Genomic DNA, 14,498 nt, shown 5'->3' on the forward strand with positions numbered 1-14,498 from the left:
CTCTTTAGAGAGAATGAATAGAGAAGAAGAGAAAATGAAGGGAAAGAGGTGTCAGTTTAGAACTGTGTTTGACATTAATGCCATGTGTTCCTCAGAATGTCAGCATGTTTTTATTTATCTGTATTTATTTACAACCTGGTCTCGCTCCGAAGTTTGGGCTTGGGCAATGACCTCTGGCGTCAGACATGGACGAAAAAAGCCGTCCTCTAACATCGGCATGATATGTGGCCGGTTGCAAGGGGAAAAGCGGTGGGACAAGAATGAAAATTGGGGTGGTGAAAGTCTGATTAGGGTGGATGGAAGGGATGGTGGATGGGTCCAACAAACACCAACTTTCACTCAGGAGAGCGGTGTTTCGCAACTCCTGAGCCAAACCCTGTTCTTTTACTTACTGCGCGGTGCAGATGGAGTATGTGGAAATTGGGGGTAAGGCTTACGGCTGCTGCTTTAAGTTCATGTTTATGTATCTAACATTAGCTAAACCCTTGAATCACAGTGTGTCCTCCACCTCACTCCCTCCTGCTACAGACCACCTCACTAGGAGAAGAGCAGGCAGCAGCTCTGGAGACTGACCCCCAGTTAGCAGCTGCAGTGACACGGATCTAATCGGCGCATGCTGCAGCTCTTGGGATCCTGACTGCCCTGACTCCTGCCAGATCGGCAAACTTTCTGTTGCTGCCGTTACACTACAGGTTAGAACCACTGCTGCTGCTGGCCATCAGTCTGCTGTGACACCTGGTGCTGAGGGGTTAGGGCTGGCTGAATTTAAGTCATTCTCAAAGCTGCTATCCACTCTCCACCTGGTAAGGCAAGTTTTAGGGACTGTGGTGTGGCAAGCTAGCTAATTCTTGTCTCATTTGTGGGGGAGGGGCAGCAGAAAAGTGGGCTGTGGGTTGGAATTGATCCCATGGCTTCTGTGGCAAGGACACAGCCTTTGTACATAAGGCACCCACTCTTCGGGTGAGCTTGCGGGCGCCCCAATAATTGTCTTTCTTTCATTTGTCTTTGAAATAATCAATATTAGAGTGCTCAATGGAAAATGTGTGCTGTAGCAGGAGTGATTGCAGGATGTGCTCCAGCAGATTTCAGGAGATAAATCTTCTATTTTTTTGTTCTGTGTGTGAGTGTGCACATTGCTGTTTGTGTACGACTGTGACTAAATCTGCAGGTTGTGTTTGTCTGGCTGTGGGTGTGATGCCAATGCTGGGTGAATCACGAACAAGCATTGAGTACAGGACTTCCTGTCTCAAGCACTGACTATTAGTTCTTGAGGGGATTCCCTCTTTTGGGATCCAAAAGTTTCTTTAACCTGTTGAAGCTGCACTCATGCACTGGCTCAAATGATGTTGTATAATGTGAAAGTGGTCGCCTACAGTGAGGAACCTACCATCCAACTCTGCAATTCCTCTCAGCTCTGCACAGCGTTTCAGGAACTTTCAGGTCATTACTTTGATTTTACTTCTAGCAACTTTAACTTGACTGTTTTTCTAAATAAGTCTTAACATTTTGGGATTAAATTACTGATTATTTTCATTGTTGAATACTTTGGCGATTACTTTCTTGATTAATCAGTGGTACCCACAATGTGAGCCAGGTGTGAGTCCCCCTAATGTCTTATTAACAAGAACACACATACACACACATACACAAACAGCACATACCTTGGGCTGTTGAGCCTCCATCGCCTTTTTTCCATCCCAGGCCCAGCTCCTCTTGGTGAAGTAGTTAACTGTGGCAAACTCAATGAGGGCGGAGAAGACAAAGGCATAGCACACTGCGATGAACCAGTCCATAGCTGTAGCGTAAGCCACTTTAGGCAGCGAGTTTCGAGCGCTGATGCTGAGAGTGGTCATAGTGAGCACTGTGGTCACACCTGGTGGTGAAGAAAACTGAGTCACTTTTACTAACCAAGCCTACTACTCTGGTTTTATTCCAACAGAATAAACTGTAGTAACAGGAGATCACATTTTAGAGCATTGTCGACAAATCATGCAGCAGTGGTACCAGGGTATGCATGCATATAGGCCTGTACCAGAATTATGTCAGTCAAATCTGGCGAATATTCGACTGTTTGTTCCTTTTTTTCAATATAGAGTTTGAGAGGGGTTTGGTGGGACGTTTAGGGTGACAGTAGCATTCACATACTTTACCCAGCTGGCACGTCAATATGACATCAGACAGAAGGTGGACTCTTATGTTGTACAGACGTTAAATTTTGGTTGGAATTAAAATCAGGTTTACAGTATTTCAAGTGGTTAACAACGATAGAATTTCACATAATAGACGTTAAACGTATGTTTTGCAGACGTTGGGTTTTATCATTATTCTGTGTCAAGATCACGTTGGCATGAGACGTTTGGAAGACACTGGATTTGGTTACTTAACAACACAACTTACAACAAACAAAACATCAGTGTCATCTGTTGTCAGTATTCTACATCAAATTGACGTTGGCATTAGATGTTGTCCTGACATTGAATTTTAGTTTCAGCAACATCCCTAGCGTCTAAGGATGTTGCTGGCCACATGGGAAGCAAACAAGCCCAGTTAGCCCTCCGAGCTAATGCTTGTTAACAATGCCAACAGTGGTTCAGGAATGTGCAGCAACATTTTTTGCCAACACTGGATCATGACTGTAAATTTACCACATGTAGGCTGAAGGCAGAAGATAACGTCTGACCTGACAAAGCCTGTCTTCCAACAGGAGGTTGCCTCCGTCATGCAGTAAATTCCAAGTCTCATTCATCCAGTCGTGTTCTCAGTACTTCCTTTTTTTTTTTGCTAAAACCTACAAGTTGAAAAATCTGCGCATACAAGTGTGTGCGTTTGAATACTGCTTGTGCGTTCCATTGAGTTGCCCAGGTGTGCTACTCGTCCATACATGAGACTATTCATGCGAAAGTGTTTTTATCATAAGGTTTTAGCAAAAATGCCTGTGTTTAGGAAGTGCTAAGCAAACCACTGGATAAATGAGACTCGGATTGTACTGCGTGAATTGTGTCAGAGTTTGTAAACAGATATTTTGATATAAGTGTGCTGTTGTTAAATGCAGACCCCTATGACTTTAATTGATCAAGAATGTTCAACGTTTTTGGATTCTTTATTCATCGTGGCGGCACATATGCAAGGTAACACATAAGTAATTGATAAACAATTGGTCATTGTGTGGGTGAAGTTTTCCTTTAAGTACATAATTAGGTACGTTTACATGCACACTAATATTCCACTACTATTCTGTATTAGATACGGGTCATTTAGTGTTTTCCGATTAAGACGTGGGATATTTAGGAGCATTCTTTGGACATGTTTACAGTGCATTCAGGATATGTTTCTCAACTGGGATTTTTACCGCTATTTGCGACACATAGCTTCTTGTCTGTTTACGGTCGGCTATGTGCGTTGTCATGCATATGTTGTACACAAACCAACTTGCCAATGCTGGGCTGGGGGCTGGGGTAGAGATGCATGCCCAAAAGAGAATCCCACATTTATGGTCAGAGGGACAAACACAATTTTAAATATTATAAAAGACTTGGATTTCAACAGGTTTTTGAATATGTGCAAATATCACAACACCAACCTAAGAAGGTGGTTGAAGGAATGAAATAGGGAGGCTGTGTTTGTAAGGTCCGACAAGTCCGCCAGGGGTAGGAAACTTTGAAAAAATCCTATTTTGATGTTAAGAGCCAAAGTGCAAGTGGTACCAGTCGTTCTACTTTTTTATATTTGACATGATAAACAACATGCTAGGGTACATTATTGGGAGTATGCACTGCTGCATGTATACTGGTAATTATTGGAATCATTTTCATTCACCACTTAAACAACTTAGTAGGAATATAGTCTTTTTCAGAATAACTGGAATATTTTGTGCATGGAAACAGTCACTGTTACTTTACTGGCTGATGTGTCTGCATGTTTCAAGCTTACCAAAGACGGTCCGCGCTGGCACAGACTCCCGGTTGAGCCAAAAGGAAACCTGCGACAGGATTACAGTCATGAAGCAAGGCATGTACGTCTGGATGACAAAGTAGCCGATCTTCCTCTTTAGGTAAAAGTGAGCCATCATCACGGTGTATTGACCTGTGGTACACAGCAGGACAGAGGAGGAAGTGCTGCCAGTTAGTTTTCAGTTAGTCCCTACTTGGCGTAATGAAAACAGTTTAAAGAAATACTGAAGGAAACAATATGGGATGTAGAAGGTGGAGGAGTGCCGTATATTATTTTTTACAAAATCAACCACACAACACCTGTGTGTCCATCAGAGGACTACCTCACAGACAGCACAGCAAAACCCAATAAATCTGACCTGGGAACAGACTGAAAGCTATTATTAGACTACACCAGTATTCATCATTCAGACACTGTTTATTTTAAGTCACTCTGACAAACACCATCCTGTTGCTGTAAACCCTCACTTGAGCATGAAATGTGTAATGATCCGCAACTTAAAATAGTCCCAACAAATGCACCATTATCACCTGTCTATGTAACGTTCTAAAACTGCAGCGGATTTAGGAAATTACACAGACACGTAAGAGGAACAGGAAGTTACTGAGGTGGACTAATACACTTTTGTTTTTCATTTTCTGGGATTTATCAACAATAACCAAAAAAATAGATCATCACCAGCCTCATCTTTTAAATGAAGATCCACTGGAATAAAGAAAGAGCTGCTTCAGCCTACTACTAACACTACAGAATTGGCCATTTGCATCCATATCTTGGCATTTGACCAGGTTTTTGTTTTCTTTTAATAAAATAAATTGACATCCTTTTGGAGCCAAGGTGAGGTTTGCATTTTTACAGGAATACCCTGGGTCACAGGATTCCCCTGGGATTCCCACGGGATGACAGTCAATTTCATTACTCATCACGTGACTGGGATGGAACAAGAAAAAAGGTCTTCATGTATGGCTCATTTATTCACTACAGTGTGGCATTGTAGCAGACTTCAGATAACCGTCGTGTTGGTGGGTTTATTTTGTGCCAATGGTAGGCGTTTTTTGTGGGGTGTGCCATGTTCCCTACAAATGAAATGTGTCTACAGCTATACATGTCTCGGTAGGACAGGAATCATAATTATTATAAGCCAGAAGCTATTAGTTCATTTTCACAGAGTCTTGAAAATACATGTCCGTAAGCATGAGCATACATGTCATTTTATGTTAAGCACGTTAGGCAAAATGGATCGTTTGCTAGATAATATCATCGCCATCGCAATGCAAATTTTCCGTCAGTGGGGTAATGTTAATTCCTATTATATGTTAGCATTGAGCTAACATACTAAGTTATTTGCCACATGGTTGTAGCAGTTAGACTCAAAATAAGGTAGCAGGCAGGTTTTCATTCTCAAGGAATTTACCTTGGTGTTTGGAGCATGCAATAAACATACAATAAGCATTAAAGTAAAGAATTAAAGTAAATGTACTGCAACAGTCAGAAACATTACAAAAAATATGAAAAGTATGCTATAAGAATATTATCACAAAACAAAAATATGGACAATATAGCCATACCAGCTGTTATGTTAGGAGTTACTTCAGCATTATGCTATACTGACTATACTGATTTGCTCTGTTTTTTTTTACTCTGTCATGGGGTTGGGGCAGGATAGAAACTTTTTGTGGGAGTGGGATGGGACAGAAGTGAAAATCCACTCCTATGTGACCCTCTAATCTGGAACATAATATCATTTGAAACAATACAAAAAACCCAGGTGTTAGAACCTCGTTAGGGATTGCAAATGACTTTCAACTATTGAACTGTAGGGACACTAAATATAACCCTGAGTTTCTATCTGACAATATGGGTGGTTAACTCTTTATTCTCTGTTTCACCCATTAGACCAGTGTTAATATAGCTGTGTGTGAGTAATGCCATGTGTCATTTGGTTACCTCCAGGGAGGAGGTTACGTTTCCAGTGCTGTTGGTTCGTTTGTCTCTTTATCAACAGGATTACAGAAAACCTACTGACCTGATTTTGAAACATTTTTTTCAAACTCAAGCGCTGGCTTGGTTTGGTTTGGTTTGACTTGGCACGTCAGCCAAGCGTGGCTGGGATTTGTTTCTCTATCACAACAGGGCTACCTGCTTGAAGGTGTGTCTTTAACTGATAATGAGCTTGTTTTTCCATCACACAGCAGGGCAGGTAAAAGAGGGGAACCTATTGGAGGTGAGCTGTTTGCAGATGTGCAGTAAGAGTCTGTTGTCTGCAGCTCTTTATCAAACATCTCACTGTGGCTGTTTCTGCTTTTACTCTTCCTTCCTGCAGTGTTAGCAGGCTTGTTTTTATTGGAGAAAAATGCTAACAAAGTTCTGCTAATTCAGTGATAAACACATTTGATGTCCTGTAAATTCTTTACAGTAGGAGTCTCCTAATAATCTGTCATGTAAAAGCTTTTATTGTGAAGCAGCAAAATAATGAAATGTGGGTTTTCATCAGCAGGAACTTAATAAGACTCCTAAATGGCTGCAAACAAACATAAGACAGTAAAATAAAGAAGATATCTTAAGTAAAAACAGGACGTAAGAGAGAAAGTAAACTGCAGTGATTCATTTATAAGATACAAAATTACTGAAAGCTGAACACACAGAGACTTTAAAAAAACGCCTTTCTCTCTGGTCTCCTGCAGACAGAGGTGAGTTGAGTCTCGCAACGCACACGTTTGTTTCAGGGGGAGAAGGGGGTCATCGGGGGCTGTTATCTGATAATGTACAGAGAGATCAGCGTGGTATTGTTTGACTCTGCACAGCGAAAAGTGGTCATGGAAAAAGGGTATTGGTGAAAGGGTGTAGCATAGGCCAAGTATGAACCCATTAAATTTTGGAGCAGATTCGAATCCCAGGGCATTTTTCTGCAATAAATGCACACAGATCTCACCTCAGATGTCACAAACAAATATGGAGGTGGCTGTGTTTCTGGGGGTTAGCTCACATTCACCGGGGGTGAACTGCAACAACACCGTCTCATCCCTATCCCGCACACACCCTGCTCAGGTGGGTGGGGCTGGGGGGTGAGGGTAGGCCTTGCCGGAGGTCTGTGCCCCCAGGTGCCCATCTAGTTTTTTAGTGTTTGCAATTTTAGGTTCCAACTGCTGTTGGTATGCACCACACTGGAACACTGCTGTTAGAAGTTCATGGTGACTGAGACAGTGACGTTTTTTTCCAAACACTTTCGGTATGGTATCTTTGGACCCACATGTAACCCTACAGACATGGTACCTAGACCATAGGTCCGCTTAGAGTCTCCACCGCAAACAGTCCTCTTAAATGTGGGCATGGCTATTGTTGTTCATTGCTCCATTCAGCACTAACTGTATTTCCTACTTTATCAGTCTGCACCTTGTTTATCATCCACAGAACGAGGCTGCATGCTGACATTTTCAGAACAAAATATAACTCTCTCGAGAGTCTCTTAAAAATAGTGTGTCTGTGCATTTAGTCCCTCTAAGGCAAGCTCAGGGGTTTAGTGTTGCTGGAGCTCACAGGAACGACGCTACACTACAATGCTTGATGATCCACTTATTACTAAAAGTGTCTGTCATCCAAGAGAGACAATAGAAACTAAAGTGATGGTCAAAGTTGTCTCAGTGAAATTTAAGGTGTATTGATGGTTTCATGTTATCAACTCATGCATTGAGTGACATTACAAGTTAACATTCCACCTTAAAACAGGGTTCCTACACATTTGGAATTTCAAAATTCCATACTTTTCCATACCCTAATTTCCAGACTTCTCGGCGTTGTTGTTTTGTTTTTTTTTCAGAGAATATGCGACATCTGAGTAAATATATCAATGTATCATATTTCACATCATATTTAATTATTCTTAATAGGCGATTGTAGCCAAGTACCATAATGGTACTTGGCAGTGGCAATTTTTGTCAATCGTTCTCCGTCTATAATTTTGCGCCCTACTTGAGCCATGCCCACCTATATTTATTTTTCACCCCTCTCTCCAGTTCTGCTGTATTAACACTGGGTTTAATATATTTTGCTTCCATCTCTCTGCCCTGCTCTACTCTACTTCAACGCTACTTAGCTCTCTCTCTACTCTACCAGTAGACTACCACATCCACCTGTTGCACAAAACGCACACAGCAGTGTTTCCCCTAGGATGGAGTTGTAGCAGCGGAGGTGAAGCACACGCATGAAAAATAATTTTCACATGCGTGAAACTTTTTTGTATGCTTGCAAAGCACAGCCTGCTGGGATGTTTCTATATATCTACTGGCACCAGAAGGGCTCTTTAGGACTAAGTACATACAGTACATGTGTGCACAGTAATGAGCAGGTGAAATGTCTGTCTAGCTTACATATGAGGTGTCTCAAGATTTAGGAAAATAAAATTTTATTGAATATAATAAAAGTAAAAAGTCACTTGACATGCTGCTGTTTTGTGCTATGACCTATTTAAGTGCTGGAAGTTGTTATTTACGTGACAACGCCTGAGGGCAACATAAGCTCAGCACCATGAGTGCCGTGCTGCGCTGCTGTGCGAGCAGCGTGTTTGTCTGTGCGTTTGTTACTAGTTATTTACACAGTGTCCATAACAATAACTTTGTCAGCTGACAAACTGCACCGGGCTCGGGGTCAGGTTTGGTCAGGAAAATGCGGCCCGAGCAGCTCTAGCGTGCTCACCTGTGTTGTGGCGGAACTCCGCCGTGCGCGATACAGAGAGCAGAGGAGAATTGTTAACGCGTGACCATGTAGAGACAGAAATGACACGATGACATAACACCATAAATAGTAGGCCTATATTGTTATGTTATTATATGAAGCATCCGTCGCGCATGACTTTAGTTTATGAAGAGGTAAGACAGAGCTCTCTCCTCTCCTCTACATAGTGCAGCATGTAGCGGACTGGACATGCCACTTGTCAATCAGGTAAAAGGAGCGGTATGTTTTCTGGCCCGGCATAAAACACGACCCGGATTGATTAAATTATTTTTGGAAATACCTAATTTTCTATTTTAGAAAACAGTATTTTAGAACAGTGGTAACAGTCTGGAAACATAAATATTTTTCCATACTTTATTTTTCATTTTCCATACTTTTTAATACCTGGAAATTGATTAAATTTATGTCCATACTTTTCCATACTTTCCATACTTGCGTAGGAACCCTGTTAAAAGTTGCCGGCAGTTGGCCCAGTGAATTAAGTAAAACATGCTTTCATTTTATAGTTACAGTTTACTAATAAAACTCTCCACAGTATGAACAGTGGTTACACAAGCCTCAAAACCAGACACAACTCAGCCCTGAGCAGAGTGACCGTCCTCTACTGGCCAGACTGCAGTGTTCACGGCTCCACCCTTTAGTACCAGATCTGTGTGCTAGGTACCCCAACAGAGGGGGGACCAAACATGGGGACGGTACAGAACAGTTCTATTGGTACCATCCACAACTTTTCACAGTGGAAAAAAAAAGTACCGAACTGAACTGAACTGAACTGAACTGCTCGGTGGAAACGTGGTTAAATTCAGTGTCTTTTCTATGATGACCATGATGATGATGATGATGATGATAATGAAGGCACTCTATCTGGTGTTTTTGTTCTTTTATAATCATTTCTCTTATCTCAGACCTGTTTTGGACGGGGATTCCCTTTTACAATCGTTCCTTTTTCATTGTATTTTCTCTGCTTCCTGTCATTAAAAATCTGTCTTGGCGTGTGTTGTTTTCATTTCCTTCAATCAGTGGGCGTTGTGTAGTCCGTGTGGAGGCTGTGATTAAAGAGCTGTGTGAGTAAACTTTACATGACAACCTCCACACCAGACTACTCCTCTAACTATGGAAGCGTGAACCAAATTATTGAGAAACAGGTTTGTGGGGAAATCATCACATCCTGTTAATCAACTGAAGATTGCATTTGAAGGATTTTTTCCTTTCTCAAAAATCCTGTCGAGCCATGGAGTCTGATAAACTATAGAAAATCCACAGATGACTGCTGCTTTCTCCTGGCAAAATCGGATTTTTCTGTCTCACTAATCCCTTGTCACAATCTGCATCCTGTATATCTCTCTCGCTCGCCCTCTGTCTCCCTCTCTCTCTTTCTATGTGTGTGTGTGTGTGTGTGTGTGTTTGTCAGAGTGTGTGTGTGTGCAGCAGACAGTCCATCCCATTCTGTCAGGCCAGGCCACTCTTGATTGGGGACATACATCCTTGCCTGCCTGAGCTCGAACACTAAAACAGAGCGGTGATTACAAGCAGGTGCACAGATGACTGAGCCAGAGGGGGGCTGAGAGGGACCGGGGGAAAAGTTTGGATGGTCCGTGTGATGCGGCGACGAGCATCATGTCCTTAATGAAAAGGGCACCTGTGTTGCTCCGAGGACTACTAGCCAGCAGCCCTGCTCTGTGGTGGCACGACTGGGTGAACCCCGATCTGATCTGACCGCCTGCTGGGACTGGAAGTGGATGGAAATCTCCGAGGTGTAAAAATGCGGTTGTGGTGGATTTTACTGTTTGGTTTTTGGAGTGTCTGTGGGGAACTGCCGTTCATAGCTGAGAACAACGCGGCTATGTTGGTCAACTGGTGAGTACGGATCAGAACCATCTGTTGAGCTTTGCCGCTTTCTGTCTTGATCTGACGTGTAATGTAATGAAACTACAAGGTCTGCCTGTCATCAATTCCTGCGTCTATATTTTCATCCTCCTCAGCTTAACCTGTGAGGTCAAAGGTCACCTGCACCCACTGTGAGCACTTTGCTGAGCTATTCTTGGCTTGTTAAAGAGGGTTTGTAACTCAGATTAGCAATGCTAATTAAGGCCATGCTGGCTCTGTGAGTCTGAGCAGTGCTGTGTGGGGGGCAAAGTTACGCACAGTGATATATGGCAACCTGCGTGCTAATCTGAGTCTGGGTCTTTCTCCTGCTGGATTTTCTCCTGCTTAAAAAGCTCCCTTTGCATACTTAACGGTAAACGTTTTGTACATTATCCAGAGTAAACCCAGCGAGTACGGGATCAAGCAGCTACCTCTGTATACATTACAGCTATAGGAGCGGCTCCCCGGTAATAAACTCAGCAGCAGAAATGTATTATCATACTTCTTTACATAACAGAATTAAGCAGATGCCACTCCCCCACCCCCCCACCCCTCCCAACGTGTCTCCACCGCAGCAGCCAATCCCTGAACTGTGACGTCACTCAGTAAAAGCACAACTGATGGGCCTGCATGCGGATTAACCCTACAGACCCAATGGCTCAGACCACGGATAAGTGATTTTTTTTTGCCCCCCTCCCCTCTCGTTCTCTCTTCTCTTGGCAGCCCCAGAGACAGCTGGCTATGTGTGGGAGGCATTCTCAAATCCTTGTGATTCATTCATTGTCTCTATCCTGCTTGATTTAAAAAAAAAAAAAAAAAAAATTCTTCTCACAACATCTTTGGATGGCACACACTGTAATAACACAGAGCTGAATAATAGGGTTGAAGCGGGGGCTTAACATCCGCGCTGCTGCCTGAAGCTACTGTGTGAAGATAACAGAGGGATGTAACTCTGGCTCAGGTGCAGATAGTTGTGTGTATGATAGAGCGGGTCATCTTTAATCAGAGGCTTGGTCGCCCAGGGTCAGGTGGTCAGGTACCGTCACTTCACTGTACCTCGGCTGGTGTAGATGTCCTCTGTCCCTGCTGTCTGACCAATCAGATGATACTGGTTGAGTCGGGATCCTTCCTCTGCCACCACCACCGACTTTGCTGCACCCTTAGTCCACGTGTAGACCACCTCCGAGACTGGATACGCATCTATGAAAACAACACAGATGTAGAAACTTGATTTTTTTGCATCTTTTGCAAATTGAATTTCCTTGATAAGCTGTTTAAAAATGCAACTTTGATGATTATCAGTAATTTTTTAAGCTAAAATGTCAAACATTTACTGGCTGCAGCATCTCAAATGTGAGCATTTGATGCTTTTCTTTGTCATATTTGATAGTAAACAGAAAAAAAAAACTTTAACGGGGAGCAACTGAGAAAGGATCCCTCTTCCAGGACAAACAGACGTGCAATAGATGTCGTGTACAAATCAGTGCTGTTTGTCTCCAAAAGGAGGGGAAGTCCCCACAATGTGACGGTGTAAACACACTTATGTCCCCACAACGTGAGTAATACATGTCTACATGCACACACACATATAAGAGGAGGGAGAGCAATCAGTCATCAAATCAATGAAACAAATATTTTGTAGCAACACTATGTGGATATTCGTGCTTTTACTTTTTCTGTACAAAATGTGTCTGTGTCACTGTGCAGAGATGACCATATGTCAACATTCTTTGCAGGCTTGAGCAAATTAATAATATTATTATGTTTGACCCTGGAAGTTTATGCATCTCTGACAAATAACCTAAAAGCAAGTCCCAGTTACTTTGACTGCACCATCAGTTAGAAGCTTCAGGATTTGCAGAGTAAGAGAATCTTCCATTTAGAATATTTACGTACGCTGCGTTCACAGACCCACAAAAAACTGTGTTCCTGTGGGAAACTCTGGTGGTCAGGTATATTAGGTCAGTAAATAATCAAACATGGACATTAATTCAAATCTTCAAATATTCCTGAAACAAAAATCAGAATCAGAATATGATTCATAACCGAATAAGTTTTTATTTACGAGTTTTTTGCCTTGGTGTTTGGTGCATACAATAAACATGTTAACAGAAAATAAAAATAAAGGTAAAGTACTGCAAAACTCAAGGACATAAATACAGAAAAGAAAAAATTGCAATAAAAATATGACAGAACTACTAACAAATATGTACGATAGAACTGTTTTAGAATGAGATAAATGTACAGTTTTGTGCAGGATGTGCAAAATACAGATCAAGAGGAGTGCACAAGTTCACAGAGCAGAGTATATGTATAATGTGCAGAGATAATAGTCCAGCATGTGCATTAACATACTAAGACAGATGTCTGTGTGTATGGGGGGGGGGGGGGTGGTTGGGTAAAAATCTGTGTCAGCGAGGTCCCTGGCCTGGTTAAGGAAGGTCACTTATACCCTTTTTTGACAGTCATGGGCTGGCTTGGCTCTGCTTGGCTTGGTTTGGCTTGGCTTGGTTTGGGCCATCAGCCCAGCTCAGCAGCCATTGGCATTTCCATTACAACAGGGCCATCTTCTTGAAGGTGTGTCTTTCACTGATAGCCCCCTTGTCTTGAGTGATGACGTTTAAAGTAGCGGGCTGATCTACGGCTAAAGTTCCATTATTTTTGCTGCATGTGATTTTCCACAGCAGAGCAGGTAAAAGAAGTTTACCTGTTGGAGGTGAGCTGTTTGCAGAGGTGCAGTAAGAGCCTGTTGTCTTCAGCTCTTCATCAATGTCTCACTGCGGCTGTTACTGCTTTCACTCTTCCTCCCTGCCCTGTTATTAGACGTCTTAATTGAAGAAAAGCCGCGAATAAAGTTCCACTAATTCAGTAACATGACATTTCACTTCCTATAGATTCTTCACAATAGTGTCCCCTGTTATTTTGTTATGAAATACCTTTTATTGTGAAGCAGCAAAATAAGAAAATACAACTTCACACAACTTCTAATACAGCTGATAGCGAACATGAAACCAAAAAGCAGATATGTAAAGTAAAAACAGGACGCAGGAGAGAACCTAAACTCCAAACCACAGAGATTCAGTTAGAAGCTACAGACGTACTGAGAGCTGAACACACACAGACTTTAAAAAGCTCCTTTCTCTCTGATCACGGTGAGTTCAGGAGGCGGGTATTGTGGCGTTTGGTTTCTCATGAACTGCAGCTGCCTGCCAGAGGGGAGTGTTTGAAAGAGTCCGGGATGGGAGGTGTTGGCCAACTCTTGCTGCCCACCTCAGTGTCAGTGCAGTGACAGACAGGATGACAGCTAGAAGTGCACCATCATTGTCTTTGGCAGGTTGAACTTCTTCAGCTGCAGGAAGTACATCCCCTGCTGTGCTATTTTAATGGTGGAGCTCATCTTCAGCTGAGTGACGATGAAGCCCAGGGAAGAGACGGACTCCACAGCGTCCACTGGGGGAGTCACACAGGGTGATGGGAGCGGGTGGGGCTGCGTATTTCCAGAAATCCACAACCATCTCGGCTGTCTTTAGAGTGTTGAGCTTTAAGTTGCTTTGTCCGCACCAGGTCACCAGATGGTCAATCTCCATCTGATGAAAGAATTCATTCTGAAAGAACAGCCTATTCTTGAGCAAGATGCTGATCCCCAAACAGCTCCCAATGTGCGTAGGGTGAAACTCAAAGTCACTTTGGATAAAAGCTTCTGCCAGTTGAATGTAATGTAATGTTGTGTAGTGGATCAAAACAAAATCATTTCCTGATTTACAACACAAACACTGCACAGACACACACACACACACGCACATACACACAGAAACACAAGCCTGCACACACCGGTTGAGGCTGACAAAGGGTAATTCCCCATCAGCCTGCAGAGGTGCATGTTTTTGTATATTATTTATCATGTTCTCTATCAGCTTTAGTTGTTACTTCCTCTCAAGCAAAGATGAGTT

At 42.6% G+C, this 14,498-nt stretch overlaps 2 protein-coding genes across 6 annotated transcripts in view; one reads left to right on the forward strand and one right to left on the reverse strand.

Annotated features, from left to right (window-relative positions):
* The window catches only part of gabra5 (gamma-aminobutyric acid type A receptor subunit alpha5), a 57,909-nt gene that overhangs the window by 5,688 nt on the left and 37,723 nt on the right, over positions 1–14,498 (reverse strand). For all 4 annotated transcript variants that reach the window (XM_078168561.1, XM_078168562.1, XM_033621443.2 and 1 more), the window contains 3 exons: positions 11,605–11,748; positions 3,931–4,083; positions 1,662–1,873 (listed from right to left, as the gene is read on the reverse strand). In XM_078168561.1, the coding sequence (XP_078024687.1) occupies positions 1,662–1,873; positions 3,931–4,083; positions 11,605–11,748 (509 nt within the window). The remainder of the gene's footprint in view (positions 1–1,661; positions 1,874–3,930; positions 4,084–11,604; positions 11,749–14,498) is intronic.
* gabrb3 (gamma-aminobutyric acid type A receptor subunit beta3) overlaps positions 10,090–14,498 on the forward strand; it is a 100,173-nt gene continuing 95,764 nt past the window's right edge. Inside the window, exon 1 of one of the 2 annotated variants that reach the window (XM_033621440.2) lies at positions 10,090–10,539. In XM_033621440.2, the coding sequence (XP_033477331.2) occupies positions 10,445–10,539 (95 nt within the window). In that variant the 5' untranslated portion in view covers positions 10,090–10,444. The remainder of the gene's footprint in view (positions 10,540–14,498) is intronic. The other variant, XM_078168559.1, reaches the window with a different exon arrangement.

Source organism: Epinephelus lanceolatus, chromosome 6, assembly GCF_041903045.1.
Source record: "Epinephelus lanceolatus isolate andai-2023 chromosome 6, ASM4190304v1, whole genome shotgun sequence".
NCBI lineage: Eukaryota > Metazoa > Chordata > Actinopteri > Perciformes > Serranidae > Epinephelus > Epinephelus lanceolatus.